Raw genomic sequence first — 19239 nt, 5'->3', positions numbered from 1 at the left:
TTGTGAGTTTTCATGGGGGTGACTGGCAGAGTAGTATTTAGTTATGCTGTGACTTACCGTATATCTTAGTGTCTGAGCATTGTATATTGATATGATCACACAATAGCGGTTATTTGCATGCAGAATGTTTAGCAAATGGGTAGCGCTTCATGCAGTTGTAAGAAAGCACTGCTTTAGGCTATGTGCACACAACCTGCAGATCCGCAAGTGATTTGCAGTACAATGTAAATCAGTGGGGGGAAAAATGCTGTGCTAATGGTGTGGAAAATTCCGCACTGAAAACGATGAAGATTAAAAGAAGGAGCATGTCATTTATTTGTGCGGATCTGCAGCGTTTCTGCACCCATTGACTTGCATTGAGTCGGGCACATCCGCAGCAAAACCGCAGATGTAAAAAAGATCTGCGGTTTTGCTGCGGAGTTGGGTGCGAGAAACGCTGCAGATCAGGAGGGGGAAAAGTGTGTAGGCGGAGACTGTGCGTGTCTGTGCTGGTGTTTGTGTGTGTCTGCGGGGCTGTGTACGGAGATCGCCGGGTTGTGCGGGCTGTGCGCAATCGCAGGGCTTTCGGGGGGCTGTCGGGGGGGGGGGGGGGGGTCATTGGGTGTGTGTGTGTGCAGGCATCGTCCGATCGGACTACAAGTCCCATCGGGCTATTCCTGCTACAGGGACAGTGATTGACACATTAGCCACTGATGGGACAGTAGTAGTCCCATCATCCGGCTAATGTGTTGAATGTAACAAAAAAAAAAACCACGTACGTGCGTACATGCAGTACGTGCGTACATGCAGTACGTGCGTACATACTCACCATCACCTTGATCCCCGAAGCCATTGTCACCTGTAAAAAATATTAAAATAATAAACAATATACTCCCTGATCCTCAGTTATCCAATTAAAATGAGTGTCCCACGGCGATCTCCCGTGGAGAGCTGCAGCATCAGCAAATGCGACCGCTCTCCAGGGGCTCCAGGAATACAACGGAAGGTATCCTTCCGCAATGTATTTCTCCGCCCCTGTGAGAAATAGTCCCTACTCTCACTTGTGGCACTGCTGTGTGAGAAAATTCCCTCGCAGCTTTGCCATAAAGTGAGACCCTGAACTCTGGTAACCTCTTCAGTGATGCACTGCAGGAGCCATTTTCTCCTGTCAGTGTGCCACTGAAGGTCTATAGAGCAGTGACATCACCCGATGTCACTGTTCTATAGGGGAGATCGTCGTGGAACACTCGTTATTAATTGGACTACGGCAGAAAGGGAGTATACGGTTGGTTTATTATTTTTAATTTTTTGCAGGTGATCCAGAATGGTAAGTATGGTGAAACTAAGAATATTAAAATACTTATTTTGCTGGCTGTGTCTCTTTTTTTTTTTTTTTTTTTTTTCTTTTAACCCTTTCACTACTATAGGATTGGTAATGGATAGGCGTCTTATTGACGCCTCTCCATTATTGACCGGGCTCAATGTCACCTTACATTAGCAAGGTGACATTAACCCCTTATTACCGTATATCCTACCGCTACAGGGGAGTGGGGAGAGAGGGTCTGAGTGCCAGAATTGGCGCATCTAGCAGATGCGCCATTTCTGGGGCGGCTGGGGGCTGGTATTTGTAGCTGGGGGGGGGGGGGGGCGCAAATATCCATGGCCCCTCTCTAGGCTATGAATATCGGCCCGCAGCTGTCTGCGTAGCCTTTCTGGCTATAAAATACAGGTGGACCCACACCATTTTTTTTCAGTTTTTTTTTTTTTTCTTTTTAATTAAACATGTTCATTAATACAATCTTGTAGATTGTAAGCTTGCGAGCAGGGACCTCACTTCTAATGTCACTGTTTTAATTGTCTTAACTCGTACCGAATTTATTGTTTGTACATGTCCCCGCTTAATTGTAAAGTGCTGTTGGCGCTATATAAATAAAAACTATTATTAATTATTATTATTAATCATCGGCCTTGCTAATATATATCTATGGATATAACTATGGCTGTATCTATCTATAGATATATTTATAGATAGATATATCTATGCATCTATAGATATATCTATCTGGCTACTTACAAACATCAGGTTTTTGCCGTCAGGCACAATCCGGCGAGTTATGACAAAACGGATATGTTTTTTTTTTTTTTTTTTTTCCGCCGGAGCTGTTTTTTTCTCATAGAATTGTATTAGCGCCTGATGGCCACAAAAAAAGCTGTTTCCGGGGGACGGAGAAAACGTACAGAAGAACATTTTTTTTCTGTCCAGTGAAAAAATGCCCAGCGACTGATCCGGCGAAAAACTTATGAAACTGACATGTAAAATGATGAATCCGGCCTCCGAATCTGGTTTTTCATGCATTTTTCCATTCAAATCATGCACATCTTCCATTCTCTCTCTCAAAAAAACAAAAAACAAAAAAAAAAACCTGCTCAGTTACATCAGTTTTTCACTATTTACAATGGATCCATTTTTTCAAAAATGTGCCAGATCCTGCCTGACGGAAAAAAAACTGGTGTGAAAGTAGCCTAACTATCCATATATCCATCTACATCTATCCATAGATCTGTCTGTCTGTCATGGAGTGTGGGTTGGACAAGAAATGACATCACACATCATTTTTTTTTTTTTTTCAATAGACCTTTATTTAGCTTTCAAAAACGCATACAAATCCGCATGGAGAAAACGCAGCAAAAATGCACCTGCGTTTTCTGGCAAGAGAGGGAGGAATGTGCACAGGAAATTCCACAGGCAAATCTGCAACGTGTGCACATACCCTTAAACTACCATAATCAACAGATGTACAGTATGTATTAGGAAAAGTTGTAGGACACCATATTTTATTTTTTTTACATTAGTATACCCTCCCCCCACAAAAAATTGATGTAATTGTGCTTAAATGGAATCTCTCAGCAGGTTTATGTAATGTGTGAGCAGCATAATATCGTGTAGTAAGAAAGCTTGATTCCCAGGGATTTATCACTTACTTCACTGATTGCTGCAGTTTTGATAGAATCTCTGTTTACTCTGCTACATCTACAACAGAGAAAAGACTTCTGAGCTGCATATAACCCTGCCCACACCCCTGATTAGCATCTTCCTGTGTACACTGCATTGTTCGCAAGCTGCCAATTGGTGGTGAGGGCGGGGTTATATAGATTAGCCTGACTGCTGTGCACCTGAGACCTAGTCTTAGGGCTTGTTTTCACTTGCGAGGAACACGTCCGTGTCTCGCATGTGGAAACGAAGCTCTGGCGCCGGCACTGTGGAGCTGAGCGTGCGGCCGCATAGCAACACATGCAGCCGCACGCTCCGCTCCGGAGTGCCGGCACCAGAGCTTCGTTTCCACATGCGAGACACGGACGTGTTCCTCGCAAGTGGAAACAAGCCCTTATAGTGATAATCTCCTGCTGATAAAATACTAATTGTATTGAAACCAGAACACACGACCTAATAAGTGACACATTCCGATAATCAGGCTTTTGTGCAATATATTATGCGGCTTACAGATTTTAATAGCAAAAACCTGCTGACAGATTCCTTTTAATTGGCTAACCAGTGCTGCAGTAAAAGCAAATACCGCCAGAGCAGCCGTAGATTTAACTGGCGATTATCGGTTTTTGTTATTTTATACTATTCTCTGCCACTGAGTGCATGTTTTTATGCTCTATGAAGACCCTTTTTACATTTTTTTTCTAGTATCCCTTTATAAATGTCCTTTCACAACTATGCAGACAATAAGTTGCTGTGGAAACTTTCAAGTTCCTTGTTTTCCTTTGTGACACACACAAAATCCTCTCTGCACTGACCACACCAACTTCCTTTATAATAAATGCAAAATACATATTAAGATCAGCAGTTTCTTCTTCCTTTCGGAGGAGAGATGAGCGCTGGATCTTCTCGCTTTCTCGTCTGTGGTGCGCTCTTTTGCTTTGCATTCTAACATCTGTTACGATGAGGAATATTTAGCTGTGTTTTTCGGGTGAGTTTTATATTAATGTTTGGTCTCTCTGCACCTAATATTGGTTTGGAGAATTTGGCTCCATTACTAATACCACATATTCGTCTACAGTGTGGCCTCACCATTTAAAGTGAGTCTTCCACTGAAACGCCACAGCACGTATCCTATCACGTTCTCGATAATTTGACGCGCTCATCAAAGGGCGTGGTGGCGGAGGAAAGGAGTGTGATCAAAATTGCTCTCCCATGGACAAAATTGCGCCGGAACCTAAGAAACTCAACCTTTGGTGTAATCTTGGACTAGACAGGTGCGCCACATTTATCAAACAGCTATTTTCTCTCTAATCTCGTATGTGCAGCATAAATAATTACTAAATATTCAGAAAATTCTTTATTTTTAATGTGATTTGTCCAACCGGGCAAAATATTTGAACCTCTTAGGTTATAAAATGGCCACCCTCGCCTTACCGATACCCGGCGATTAGCTTCTGAAGCTTCCTGGTGTCTTCTACCTGGTGCAGCGGTGATGTCCTAACTACCGGCTGCACAATCACTTTGTAAGGACATGCGCCTTTCACAAAGGAAATTATAAAAACAAGTTGACAACTGAAAACGTGTCAGGAGATAAAACCGATTTCTCTTTAATACCTTCCCAGCTCACAGAACCTGGTACCTCCTGTATTGAGTCCGGGTGTATTGGGCCGGCTCAGGAGTATGTACACACGTGGATTTTTCCATGCGGATTCTGCAGAATCCGCAGGTAAAATGACCTGCGTTTTCCCTGCACGTTTTCTGCGGATTTCCCTTGCATTTTCACACCTTTTGGATTCCTATAATGGAATGGGTGTAAAACTCTGCGGAATCCGCACAAAGAATTGACATGTTGCGGAAAATAAACCGCTGCGTTTTTGCGTGTTTTTTCCGCAGCATGTGCACTGCGGATTTTGATTTCCATAGGTTTACATGGTAAGCGACCCACCATTGCTTGCACAGATTGCTGCTGTTGTAACCATTTAAATGCTGCTGTTAGCTTCCAATAATGGCAAAAAAAGAAAAAAAAAAAAAAAACCTCCAGAATTGCAGTTTTTCGGTCACTCTTCCCCCACAAAATGTTATACAAAGCAATTAAAAACGGTACTAACAAACACCACATATTTATCTGCACATATCAATATTTTTTTTTATTCTTTAAGCATTTGTAAACCACTAAAATATGAACAAATTTTATAAGTTTATCTCCGTAATTGTACTGACACGAAGAATCGTGTTGCCATGGAATTTTTACTGCATAATGAACTTAAAAAGAAAAAATTTTTTTTTACAATCTGGTTATGTTGACAGAAAAATAAAAAAAACTTTGGCTGATGGAAGAAAAGGATGACAAAATGTAAAAGGGAGGTTGTCCGTTAGTCTTATGACCCCTTCTGAATACTTCTGTTTCACCCCAGTAAAATAACTCTTGTACTCTGTTGGCACTGGCTCTCCCGGGGCTCACATGACATTATGTCATACAATCCCTGCTACCAATCAGTGGTGGCTTCACCCTCCAGTCCTACGGATGTAATTAATATCTGGAGGAAGTGAGGGGGCAGCAGGAGCTCTGCGAGGCTGGGGAAATTAAGGAGTCGGAGGTTAGGCTTACTGACTTCACAGCCCTGGCGCTTAGTTTATTCAATCGTTTCTTTTTTCACATTCCGTGATTATTAGACGCCAATCTGAAATGTCACTTTTCTTCTGCATGTTGTGATTGGATTTAGACACTGCAGAACTGTTCCCTAATAATCAAAGGTGGGAAGGACAGGAATTTCGGAGTATGACCCTATTCTCTTCAGTTCTGTGGTAAAAGCACATTTCAAGGTCTGTGAACTTACTTCGCCCCTGGATCACATGAGCTGATGTCATCTGTTTCTGTAGGAGAGCAAAGCAGAAGGATTTATCAGATGCTGACAGCTGTTTTCTCCAGTCTGGTGACGGGGCCCAGAAATATACATGGACCATTCGCTTCTATAGGTCTATGATGGCGTTTGCATGTGTGAACAGCGCCACCGTCACAAATGTGCACTCACTGGATTTTACTTTTGCAAACAGCAGCCAATGGTATGGAATAACAATAGGAGAAATATTCCCCTTACCAATATGTCGCTCCTGACCAGATACTTACGACCCCCCCCTCCTTCCTCCAACCACCACCAGTCTGTATATCCATCTCTCACCTAATGATAAAATGATACCACTGCTGCCGATCACTGGTCATAGTGGTGCCGACATGTCAAGGCTGTAACCAGTGATTGGCTACAGTGGTATCTTATCCACATTACCTGACCTCACTGGAACTGGGTAAACAGACCAGTGGGGGACAAGGAAGGCATTGGCATGGGAGCGGCAGGAAATTGGTAAGCAGAGTTTGATTCCATTGTTTCATACCATTGTCAGCGTCTTGTAAAACGTAAATACAGCTTTGGAAAACCCCTTTAATTTACCATTTTGGTCAATTACGCTCTCAGATGAAGCCCAATAACTTGTATTGTTTAGGAGAATGGGAGGAAAAAGGAGAACTTTAATAAAAATTCACACTTAACCAATATAGGGAACCTGTCATCTGATTCCTTGCTGCTTGGACTACATGAATCGGACAATGGCTGTGCTATTGCAGCCATGTATGTTTTTCTGCACCGCTGCAGTATTTCAGAGAAAACCTACTTTTAAAAGCCAATTGGGAATTTTGTATCTTCGATAAGTAGTCCAAGACGCAGGTTCCCAATGTCTTCGTCCCACACTCCCCATTCTTCTAGACCGGCATATCTCTCCATATATGTTTGTGTTTAGGGGTACAGGTCCATCTAGGGCAGGGGTAGCCGGTGTGTGGCTCGCGGGCCTGTGGTGTGTGTGTGTGGCTCGCAGGCCTGTGGTGTGTGTGTTTGGCTCACGGGCCTGTGTGTGTGTGGCTCGTGGGCCTGTGGTGTGTGTGTGTGTGTGGCTCGTGGGCCTGTGGTGTGTGTGTGTGTGTGGCTCGTGGGCCTGTGGTGTGTGTGTGTGTGTGGCTCGTGGGCCTGTGGTGTGTGTGGCTCGTGGGCCTGTGGTGTGTGTGTGTGTGGCTCGTGGGCCTGTGGTGTGTGTGTGTGTGGCTCGTGGGCCTGTGGTGTGTGTGTGTGTGTGTGGCTCGTGGGCCTGTGGTGTGTGTGTGTGTGGCTCGTGGGCCTGTGGTATGTGTGTGTGTGTGTATGTGGCTCACGGGCCTGTGGTGTGTGTGTGTGTGTGTGTGTGTGTGTGGCTCACGGGCCTGTGGTGTGTGTGTGTGTGTGTGTGTGTGTGTGTGTGGCTCGCGGGCCTGTGGTGTGTGTGTGTGTGGCTCGCGGGCCTGTGGTGGGTGTGTGTGTGTGTGGCTCGCGGGCCTGTGGTGGGTGTGTGTGTGTGTGTGTGTGGGTGTGGCTCGCGGGCCTGTGGTGGGTGGGTGTGTATGTGGCTCGTGGGCCTGTGGTGTGTGTGGCTCGCGGCTGTTTTGTTTGGTCCACTAGCACCAGCTGTTGCAAGCGGCTATTAAGAGCCGATCTCTAGACGGTGACTTGTGTGTAGCCATGCACAGAAGAGCAGATCTGAATGGGGGTAATATAGGAAAAACTGGAGCTTGGCACACTGTCTTAGTGGGATTTTAGTGGAAAAACGTTGTTGTTATTATACCGGTAATAGGGGGTTCTGGGTGTCACTACTGAGAGTGGGGCAGGAGCTGGATGTGTCTAGGGGATCGGCGTGGGTGATTCTGTTGGGGACCTATCTTGGGACTAGGAGTCTTGTGGTTAGCCCCAGTCAACTTTTTCAAAGTGTGTTTTCTTTGAAATACTGAATTGTTTCCAGGTTAAATATTTATTGCAGCCAGTGTCTGATTTGGGTTTGACCACCATCTTCTTCCTTTTTTTCTTTCTTTTTTCTTTTTTTAACCCCTTACCGGCATCGGACGTACTATACCGTCCGATGCCGGCTCCCCTGCTTTGATGCAGGGCTCCGCGGTGAGCCCGCACCAAAGCCGGGACATGTCAGCTGTTTTGAACAGCTGACATGCGCCCGTAATAGGCGCGGGCAGAATCGCGATCTGCCTGCACCTATTAACTAGTTAAATGCCGCTGTCAAACGCAGACAGCGGCATTTAACTACCGCTTCCGGCAGGGCGGGCGGAAATGACGTCATCGCCGACCCCCGTCACATGTCCGGGGGTCGGCGATGCGTCTCCATTGTAGCCATAGAGGTCCTTGAGACCTCTATGGTTACTGATTGCCCGTCGCTGTGAGCGCCACCCTGTGGTCGGCGCTCACAGCACACGTGCAATTCTGCTACATAGCAGCGATAAGCAGATCGCTGCTATGTAGCAGAGCCGATCGTGCTATGCCTGCTTCTAGCCTCCCATGGAGGCTATTGAAGCATGGCAAAAGTTAAAAAAAAAAGTTTAAAAAAATGTGAAAAAAATAAAAAAAACATAAAAGTTTAAATCACCCCCCTTTCGCCCCAATCAAAATAAATCAATAAAAAAAATATCAAATCTACGCATATTTGGTATCGCCGCGCTCAGAATTGCCCGATCTATCAAATAAAAAAAAGTATTAACCTGATCGCTAAACAGCGTAGCGGGAAAAAAACTCGAAACGCCAGAATTACGTTTTTTTGGTCGCCACGACATTGCATTAAAATGCAATAACGGGCGATCAAAAGAACGTATCTGCACCGAAATGCTATCATTAAAAACGTCATCTCGGCACGCAAAAAATAAGCCCTCAACCGACCCCAGATCATGAAAAATGGAGACGCTACGAGTATCGGAAAATGGCGCAATTTTCTTTTTTTTTTTTTTTTTTTTTTTTTTTTTAGCAAAGTTTGGAATTTTTTTTCACCACTTAGATAAAAAATAACCTAGTCATGTTTGGTGTCTATGAACTCGTAATGACCTGGAGAATCATAATGGCAGGTCATTTTTAGCATTTAGTGAACCTAGCAAAAAAGCCAAACAAAAAACCAATGTGGGATTGCACTTTTTTTTGCAATTTCACCGCACTTGGAATTTTTTCCCCGTTTTCTAGTACACGACATGCTAAAACCAATGATGTCGTTCAAAAGTACAACTCGTCCCGCAAAAAATAAGCCCTCACATGGCCAAATTGACGGAAAAATAAAAAAGTTATGGCTCTGGGAAGGAGGGGAGCGAAAAACGAACACGGAAAAACGAAAAATCCCCCGGTCATGAAGGGGTTAAGGACATTTAAAAACAAACAAACAAAAAAAACCTCCCTCAATAGAGCAATGAGATTATGTCTACAGTCCATAATTCTGCACTCACTATAAAGTGATAATTACAGTCATCATAGTCCTGCACATGTTTCTGCAGCTTTGGGAAAAAAATATTGGACACATTAAAATACCAGTGTCCTAAGATGTACTGACTGCCCAGTATTTTCTGGGTGGTTGGCATCCCTGGTGTGATTCATGCTTGCTTCTTGTAATCCCAGAAGACATATTTAGGCGACTTTGCTTCCTGGTATAATAACGTTTGTGCATCTTGTATGTGACTAGTTTAACACTTCTTTTGTGTTTTGTGCATATTTTTAGGAAACCGAATTGAAGAACTTGCAGCCATGTATGTACACACCATGACGCTGACCAGTTACAGCAATACAAAGAGGGATAAAAAGTGCGCAAGAGCCGCGCAGGTATGAGAGATTGTATAAAGGGGGGATTCTTAATACCTATTATTTGTATTCTGGTTATGAGAAGTTGTGTTGTGCTGCTGTTAAAGGAAGTTGTACACAATTGATTTTTTTTTTTTCCTTTATAAATGCTCTTTTCTTATGCACTTCTAATGAGTCCATCATTTGCATACACATGTCAATTTATACATTTCTAATTTCTGATTCTTAGGTGAGACGTCATAATAAACGTTATCTTGAATTTCCGCCATTTTTAAGTCCACTTTCGCCTCTGCTCTCGATGCCAAGCACCCCTACCGTTCTCTTTACAGAAGGTAAACTACCGTTGAGATATTGCATAGATGCTTCCTTAGGATCCACACAACCATATTAATAAAAAGCTGCATGAGTCTGAGTTGGGAAATAAGGTCCTCAAGGCCTTTTGAACAACTTTTTTTTTTTTTTCTGAGCGGAGTCACTTATAACCATATGGTGGTTGGAGCTCAAAGCCGCTGCGCTGAGTTACAGGAACACTAAACCTACATGTAAAAACACAATACAAAATGTAGGTCACTAGATTCTGTAGACCTGGTGAAGATGGCGTATTTACCTGGAAAATCTATTTTATTTTGCAGTGGCTGTAGAATACTGATCTTTAAGGGAACCTGTCACCAAAATCATGCCGCCCGAGTATGAATCCGACACTAGCTGAGCAAATTAAAGCCAGGAATGTTTTAATATGAAATGCTATGGCAATTCTGAGAGAACCTGTAGTGAAAATCCTGTCAGGGACTGTGTGTCTCAGCTGACTAGCCCGAGACGGGTTATCTGCCTGCCCCCGTCCAGTTGACTGACCGGTCTCCTTGTATATGTATATGGAGGGGCCTGTTGATCAAAGTTATCAAGGTAGGGAGAAGCCGTCAGGGACCTGCCTCAGATTATACAGCCATTTTGAAGTTTGTGGACATAAAATAAGCGATGACTGGCTTGCATGTAGCCAATTGGCGGTTGGCCTTTTTACACTGACCGGTTACAGTTTTAACCTTCGTCCGGCTGAGTAGGTACAATTGTAACTATTCCGTTTTAAAATTGCAATAACTTTTTTTTTCGAAAAGCTGTAGAGGGCTGAAATTTCGTGACATCTCTGCAGTTTTGGTCCAGAATATATTGGCCACATTTCAATAAAATATATATGAAGGTACAATTGTACCTCTGCAGCCTGTTAACGTTGTAAAATTATGCAGCCTGACGAAGGTTAAGAGCAATCATTAATGTACATAGAATATCATGTCATCGGCACCAACTCTCCGGTTTACACAGGACGATGTATGGTCGATGACAATAAACAAGCTTAAACGTAATTTCAGATGCCGTCGGGTAAGAGGCGGTTTTCATGATTCTTGTCCAGGGGCCACAGATTACTCCCGTGGCTGATGGACTGGTTAATGTGAATTGATTTTCACCGACTCTACTTAACGGAACATTCCAGATAAAACTAAAGAAAAACCAAAACCTAAAGACCTGGAATATATTCTGCGTATGTTCATAACTCTACTTGGCATTTTTCCCCTTTTTATTGCAACCTTTTTCTTTCTTTGCAGATGTTTTGCCTCGGCCAGCCGTTATCGGAGTGGGGGCGAGCTATGGATCTTATGCAGATAGCGCTACTGCAATTAAAGAACTCCTCTGTTCAGTTCTAAACTTGCCAAGAAGTGTTACTTCCACCGCGTCTGTGAATGCTCCTCTGCAGGACAGTGATGACGAAAACTCTAAGGACACATACGCTGGTGGCAATAATAGGGACACAGATGGTGGTCCTTTCTTGACAACTGCAGAAAATGACATCCGGTTTAATAGACACAAGGCAGCGTGGGATAACACCCCGGTGGACTCTTCTAATATGTCTCCATCGGACCCACCTACACCCATCACAATCGCATATGTTGTACCCGAACTGGATTTGTCACCCTACATCCAGTGCGAAAAGTGTTCTGACTTTATTTTACCTGAATCTGAATTTTTCCCGCCACCGAATTTGCCTATAAACTCCCGAAAGGAGAAACGGCGGTTTTCTTCACCCAGTGTGGCAGCCAAGCATGTAAATCCAACTCCACATAGCTCCATTTTAGATGGATTTGCTTTGAACTTGAATGAGACTAAAGCAGACACTGAGACTTCTAGTACAGAAGGCGACAAGTCCGTCCATCGGAGATCGTTGTCCTGTTCCAATCTTTCAAAAGGTAATAATCAGTGATATCAGAGTTTATTTATGGATTGTTCTGATTTCAGAAATGTAATGATTTACCAGTATTGTGGTGATAAAACCTAGTATAGGTGCGGCCGTGCACAATGTGGCACAGTGACAAGCATAGCTTAGGTTGTAGATATGTGGTGTAAGCTTAAAGGGACTCTATCGTCAGTATTTCCACCTAAGGTGCTCTTATACCTTCTTATCAACCTCATTACACTTGTTAATGATGCTTGTATTAGTTTTAGGGCCAATCTTGATTCTCTACTTCCTCGCCTGCAGCCACCGGGCTAGTTCGGGACTGATGTCAATAAATGCCACTGGTGTGGGGGGAAGCACGCCCACCGTGATGTGCTGGGAGGAGCTGAGGGATGGCTTCTTTTCCCTGCTCTTCCCGCACAATCGGGAATGTCTGGTACACTGCTGTGGGCATGGCATTGATTGACAGTAGTCCTGTGACTGCAGGAAAGGGAAAGCTGACCAGACCAGTCCGGGACCACTGTCAATCAATGCCACTGGTGAGGAGGAAGCACAGCTACAGGGGTGTAACTGTCATTCCCATGTGTGAGGGAAGAGAAGAAGCCATCCCTTAGCTCCTCTTTCCTGCACACACTGGGATGTCAGATACACTGCGGTGGGCATGCTTTCCCCACACAGTGCCATTGATTGACATTCGCCCCATACTTGTTCTGTGACTGCAATCAGGCACAAGAGGCTACGATTAAGTTAAGTTTTTAGCATTGAGGGTTAGTGCAAGCATCAGAAGGTATAAGGCGGCTGATCAAGCTCTCAGAATACCTTCTAGGTGTATTGGGGTATGTGCACACGTTCCGGATTTTTCTCGTTTTTTTCGGCAGTTTTCCGCGGCACAAAATGCATAAAAAAAAAAACGCCTACATTAAGCATCCCATCATTTTGAATGCATTCCACAAAAATCTCCGGATTTGTTCAGGAAATTTCTGCATAAAATCCTGACGTGTGCACATAGCCTTATGATGACAGATTCCCTTTAACTTGTTGTGTTCTAGGGGTGATCACTTATTAGTTCCCCAATACCTGAATTCTTAATGGCCAGAAGTGCAAAAAAATCTTGCTACTATTAATTGTGATTCAGGAGAAAATTGAAGGTTAGAAACATGCAAACTACAGGAAATCATTACAAGAAGTCTGGAAAACTGGTGACTTGCTGAAACTTCCAAGCTGCTGACATAAAGTCATTATACCCAGGAACCTTCTCACACAGTTATCTGTATTTGTGGCCGGTCGTGGTCATAGGTTTATGAAAAAAAAACTCCCAACAAAACCATAAAAAGCTAAAGAAATTGCAGACTTGTAGGACGCCCTTCCTCTAGGACTAGCTCAGACATGTGCTATGAATCTTTTAAGGTGACTGTAGTTTGGACTATTTGCTACTGCTGTGACTGGTATTCTTATATTTTTCACATGAGGGATCCTCTATGTTAAAGGGAGTGACTATGATTTTTCCATTGTCGGGTATTCTTCATGTATAGTAATGACCACACCTTCTTTAAGTTTCTAATATTTGCAATTCTTTCATATTTTTTTGGGTGTATTGTTTCTCTTCATTTAAAAGGCATCTGTCAGAAAGATCAACTTCCCCCACCCAGACCACATATAATGGCAGGCCTTTGAAATGTAAATCCATTGACCCCTTTATATCTTCTATCTGTTGCTGCATTCTTGAGTAATTATATAGAAAAGAGGCAGTGAGCTTGGCATGATGGAGCATTCAGAGCCACTTCCTCCCCAGGATTGATCAATAGGTCACTGTGTGATGTCAAGTGCCAGGCTAGGTAATGGGATTGTAAACTGGAGAGACTAGTATTGGGCTGGGAAACAACCTAGGGATGCATCTGTTCAGTAAGTGCTTTGTTACACCCATAGCCCTGAATGCCTCATTTGCATTTAAATTAAAGCTCTTAACTACTCAGAAATGCAGTAACAGATGCAAGGTATAAAGGTGATGGATTAACATTGCAAAGGCCGGCATCCCCATCTATGCTTCTTGTGGGAGGTTGGTCTTACTGACAGATCTTTGTGTAAAATGGCTAAAATGTTGTATTTTGTATTAATTGTACCATGGTATAGCCCCATCATCAGCTTATGAATTGTTTTCTCAGGCACTGGGATCACACATGCAAGGAATACAGCCGAGTCTCACATGTTAATACCCGGCACTGCTGGAGCGCGGAGCAATACATGGAGCCGCACGCTCCGCTCCTGAGTGACAGCGGCAGAGGCGGGTATTGACATGTGAGACTCAGACGTATTTCTCGCATGTGCGATCCCGGCCTAAGGCGATGTGCACACGTTCAGGAATTCATGCAGAAAATTCCTGACAATTCCGGACATTTTCTGCATGAAATCCGCAAGAAAACCGCATGCGTTTTTGCCGCGGTTTTGATGCGTTTTTGCTGCGGTTTTGACGCGTTTTTTTCCGGACACTTCCCAATGCATTTTGGAGTGGGAAATCCGCAAAAAAACCGCAAAAAGATAGAGCATGTCCGGATTTTGTGCGGTATGCGTTTTTTATGCGGAAAAAAACGCATCATGTGCACAAAACATGCGGAATTCATTCTAAATGATGCTTATTATATGCGTTTTTTTTTGCGGTTTTATAGCGTTTTTATCGGGAAAAACCGCGAAAAAACCGCACTGTGTGAACACAGCCTAACAGTTACAGTTCTACTATGGTTTATAAAGGGGCTAAGTCCCCGGCATCACGTTCTAGCAATTTTTGGGGTGACGGATCCCTTTAAGGAGGTTGTCTTTGAGCTTGGTTACTGCTATTCCATCATATGTTCTATGTGTGGATAGAGCACAGACTAGATATATCTGGCTGGCTAAATTCTGTAATTTTGTGGTGCAGAATGCAATAAAAGAATTGACTTGTTACTAACTGGTGTATAGCTGAAGTGCTGCACCTCTACACAATCTCTTTCCTATAAGGCTATTTTCACACATGGCTTTTTATTTCTGCATAAAATAAACTTCACAGAAATCTTATGCACACGCTTATTTTTTTTTTTTGTTTTTTTCCTGACTGAATTTGAGAACCGCAGCCTTTTAGAAAATCTGCAACATGTCATTTCTTTCAGCATTTTTTTTTTTACCTATAGAAATGTGTGCAAAAAAAGCATAACAGATGAGCTGTTTGCAGCATTTTGATGACTAAAACTATGTTCACACGTTGCGTTTTTTTTTTTAATGTAAAATTTAAGCTGCTTTTTACAGTACCAGAAAAGTCTGAGATTTCAGAAATCTCATGCATACACATTGTTTTTTTTTTTTTTTTGTCCTGACTAATTTGGAAAACTGCTGTGTTTTTACAAACTGCACATGTCACTCTCAGCGTTTTTTTTCACCCATAGAAAGTAATGGGTAAGTGCAAAAATGCTGAAAAAAATGAAGTTATCGGGTTTTTGGAAGTTTCAGGAAGTTGTTTCATGATTTTTTTTTTTTTTTTTTTTTTTTTGGGGGGGGGTTTAGTTTATCTGCATGTGCAATAGACAACAAAAACGCAGCACAACCAGCTTTTTGTAAGCAAGAGAGCATGTTTTGCCTGTTTAAATAAAATGCTGCAAAAAAAAACGCAACGTGTGAACATAGCCTTAGGCTATGTGCACACGTTCAGGAATTCATGCAGAAAATTCCTGTGAAAATCCGGACATTTCTGCCAGATTTCCGCATGAAATCCGCAATGCTTTTTTTTGCGCGGTTTTGAGGCGGTTTTTGCGCGTTTTTTTTTCTGGACATTTCCCAATGCATTAGACAGTGGGAAAACCGCAAAAAAAACGCAAAATTAATGAGCAGGTTCATTATTTTTCCGCAATGCGTTTTTCATGCGGAAAAACGCACATCATGTGCACAGAAGTTGCGGATGTCATTAAAAATGATAGGATGCTTAATGTATGCAGATTATTTGCGGTTTTATAGCATTTTTATAGCGCAAAAACGCTAAAAAACCGCAAATAATCTGAAACGTGTGAACATAGCCTGAGGCTCATCCCAAACCGGTAAGGCTATGTGCACACGTTCAGGAATCTCTGCAGAATTTTCCTGAACAAAACCGGACTTTTTCTGCAAGAAATCCGTTTGCGTTTTTACCGCGCTTTTTTTCGCTTTTTTTTTTCTGGACCTTCCCCATTGCAATAATATAGCGTCAAAAACGGAAAAAAAAAATCCGTAAAATTAATGAACACGCTGCGTTTTTTTCCGCAGAAAAAAACGCATCATGTGCACAAAAATTGCGGAATGCATTAAAAATGATGGGATGCTTATGCAAGCTTTTTTTTTTTAAAGTGTTTTTCAACAGAAAAGCGCGAAAAATCCTGAACGTGTGCACATAGCCTAGGATGACCATTCAATAAGTGGGCACGCTGGCTCCCCCATTTTCCTTGTCACTACCATCTAAATAAATGAAAGAAGGGTCTCCCGATAAGGACTGTTATTAAAATGCCCTAATACTAAGGAGCAGTCAGATGGCCGTATATAGCGGAGCGAGACCGTGACTGGCCGGCGGCTCTCCTGACCAGAGCATGGCAGCTTCATATATTTCTAAGAATCTCTGTCAGAATGGAGGATACAGAATGTGAATGTACCGCCTGTATCCTCATATGTTTCTATGCAGCTGTCGTGCTCGGGTGGGGAGAGCCGCTGGCCAGTCCGTGCCCTGCGTTTCGATCTCTCTCTGACTTATACGGCCGTCTGACTGCGCCCTTATAGAGTAAAAAAATAAATAGGAGGTTTACTTGACCAGATAGGCCCTTTTTCAAAGTAAAGCCAAAAAAACAAATCTGTAACAATCTGACATTTAGCTGAGGAGTAGATGACGGTGATGGACGAGACCACGTGGTACCCAATCCATGTGGTGTAAGAATGGAAACATTTGTCTGGTTACAAACAGGAAAAAATCCCTGATCTAATCGAAAGTTAGAAAACCTGAAAACACCGTGGCTTTCGTTACCTGGAGAATAATGGTTGCCCCTAAGTCGTTGTATATGGTGCTAAATCCCGGAAGAACCGGTGCTGTCGCATGGCAACACAAGACCCATTCATTCAAATAAATAGAGTAGACAACGTTTGGAAGAAATGGCCGTGATATTTATTTTGGGTTACTTAAAATTCAATAATACAACGTTTTAATAAATTAACTCTTAAAATGTCCAAATCTTAACCACCATAAAAACCAATCCACCCAATAAAGGGCGTTTTTTTTTTTTTTTCTCGTTTTTTTCCTTCCCTCCCTCCCCCCTCCCCCACACAAATAAATGAATCATGACAGGATAAATACATAGCATAAGGGAGGGAGGGCAAGATCTTCAGTTTCTTCTTAATAACACTGAATGAGGGGAAACTTCACCAACAGGGCTTTTTTATCATAAAAAAAGCCCACCAATAGTAAAATAGACCAATGAAAAACCTTTTAATTTAGGCGCCAAAGGACTGGATAGGACCAGTTCTAACCGCTCATGGCAGATAAACCACAGCTGACTTGACCTCAAATTGACCTTTTTAACAACAGTTAATACCTCATAATTCAGAACCTCTCTTCAGGGCCCGTGTTGCCATGAGACCCCCCCTATAATGCTTTATTATGTACAGGGGAGAGCTTCATTAGTTTCACATTTCTGGATTCCTCTTCCGCCTTCTGTATATTAATAAGTTGATGTCTCCTTTTATACAAGCTGTCAATCAGGATTAGTGTTTCCAGTGGTTTCCTAACAAGTAGGATTATGGCTCTTTGCGTTTGTTTATATGGAAAACAAAGGGGGCATCACCAGACATGTAGACAGGAGAGCAGACTGTCAGTCATTACATGTCTCACACTGCTGAAGCCTCCCTCCATTTAAATTAAGTTCTGGAGGCAGAATCTTCGGTAGATCTGACTCATAGATATTAACAGTTACTTACATATTAACAAATAATATGAATTTCTCTGGAATAAGACATCAGATTGCAGATAACTGGTATCGTATCGTTCAGCTTCCTGTGACCCACAGGCCCATATAGACGGCTCAGGAGGAGTGATCCTACCGACAGATTCTCAAATGCACTTTTTTTCCTGGCATTTTAGAGATTGATGAGGGTCTCGGAATCTGGTCCCAGTTTCTGTCTTGGACAGTGGCTCATGAGGCATGACGCTACCAGAAATATGGTCCCACCACCACCCCAGCCTTATTCTATTTTACACTCCCATGTTTACTCTCTCTAATAGTAACAAGAGAACCGCAGATATTGTGATCAAGCTTCAGCCAAGCATTTGTGGCTTTCATGGTGAGATTAACGCTATCACTAATACTGTGATTTGCAGGTCCATACTGGCAGGGCCTTGTGTGTTCCCAGCAGGTGGTGTCACGTTTATTTTACTGTTATTGACCTGATTTGTCTTTCTGTTGTAGTAACGGAGAATGCCCCGGCCTCCAGCACAGAAGTCCCGCAGCTCTCCGAGGGAAATCTGTTCGAACCAACTGTGAACTTAGAGAGAGTAAGAAGTGTTTATATGTGTTCATATAGTAGGGATCGGATCTATATCATGCACCCTTTACAGAGAAACGTAATCTTTTATCAGCCCATAACCTATCCACCCCATTGGGGCCCATTCAGATGGCTGTGATTTTTCTCATGCGCAAGAAACAGACCAATTTCCATTAATGTGCTGGATCAGACTTTCATCTGTATTTGGTTCCTGCCCAAAATTTTTGTGCTGTCCAAATTTTTCATGGAGCAATAGACTTGCATTGGAGAGTTTGATCCGTGACTTGGATGAAAACGGGGGAAGTCTGTCTAGTTTGCAGACCACTTGGTCCACAAAAAAGACAGACATAATAGCTACATTTTCAGTGAAAAGCTGACATCTGAATGAGCCCTAAGTGATAAGTTGCTGATCTGTTACAATCCTCATAGACAATAAAGGAAGTGGCATTCTGCATTTAGGAATTAGGACCATTCCAGTCGAGGCCTTCAGAGCCCTGTTCTCATCCTGCATTCATTTTTTGGCTACTGTGCACTCCTTAGTCACTTTGAATTGGAGCACAATTAGCCCCGATGACCTGCCAATACTTGCACCACTTGTGTTGGTGGGAAAAAAGCTTTCTGTCTGTTTGATTTGAGCTACATCTTTTTTTTGCTTACAAGTCTTGTTATGGCACGATATTGTATCATTACTTGTATCTTGTTTTGAATGATGTGAGCACTAAAGGATGAGATGGTTGCACGTACAGTTGTGTGAAAACCAAAATTAAGACTTTGGAGTGGCCTAGCCAAAGTCCTGATCTTAGTCAGATTGAGATGCGGTGGCATGACCTTTTAAAAAAGTGGTTCATGCTCTGAAACCCTCCAGTGAGGCTGAATTACAACAATTCTGC

General features: G+C 42.8%; 1 protein-coding gene across 3 annotated transcripts in view; it reads left to right on the top strand.

Annotated features, from left to right (window-relative positions):
- Positions 1-19239, top strand: part of RUBCNL (rubicon like autophagy enhancer) — a 60715-nt gene that overhangs the window by 21259 nt on the left and 20217 nt on the right. For 2 of the 3 annotated variants that reach the window (XM_069758275.1, XM_069758274.1), the window contains exons 2-5: positions 9527-9627; positions 9836-9938; positions 11205-11843; positions 18274-18359. In XM_069758275.1, the coding sequence (XP_069614376.1) occupies positions 9553-9627; positions 9836-9938; positions 11205-11843; positions 18274-18359 (903 nt within the window). In that variant the 5' untranslated portion in view covers positions 9527-9552. Of the gene's footprint in view, positions 1-3828; positions 3957-9526; positions 9628-9835; positions 9939-11204; positions 11844-18273; positions 18360-19239 lie in introns of those variants that run through there. The other variant, XM_069758276.1, reaches the window with a different exon arrangement.

The sequence above is a fragment of the Ranitomeya imitator genome, chromosome 3 (assembly GCF_032444005.1).
Source record: "Ranitomeya imitator isolate aRanImi1 chromosome 3, aRanImi1.pri, whole genome shotgun sequence".
Taxonomy (NCBI): Eukaryota; Metazoa; Chordata; class Amphibia; order Anura; family Dendrobatidae; genus Ranitomeya; species Ranitomeya imitator.
Note: the sequence above shows the minus strand (reverse complement) of the source record. Positions and strands in the feature narration are given on the sequence as shown.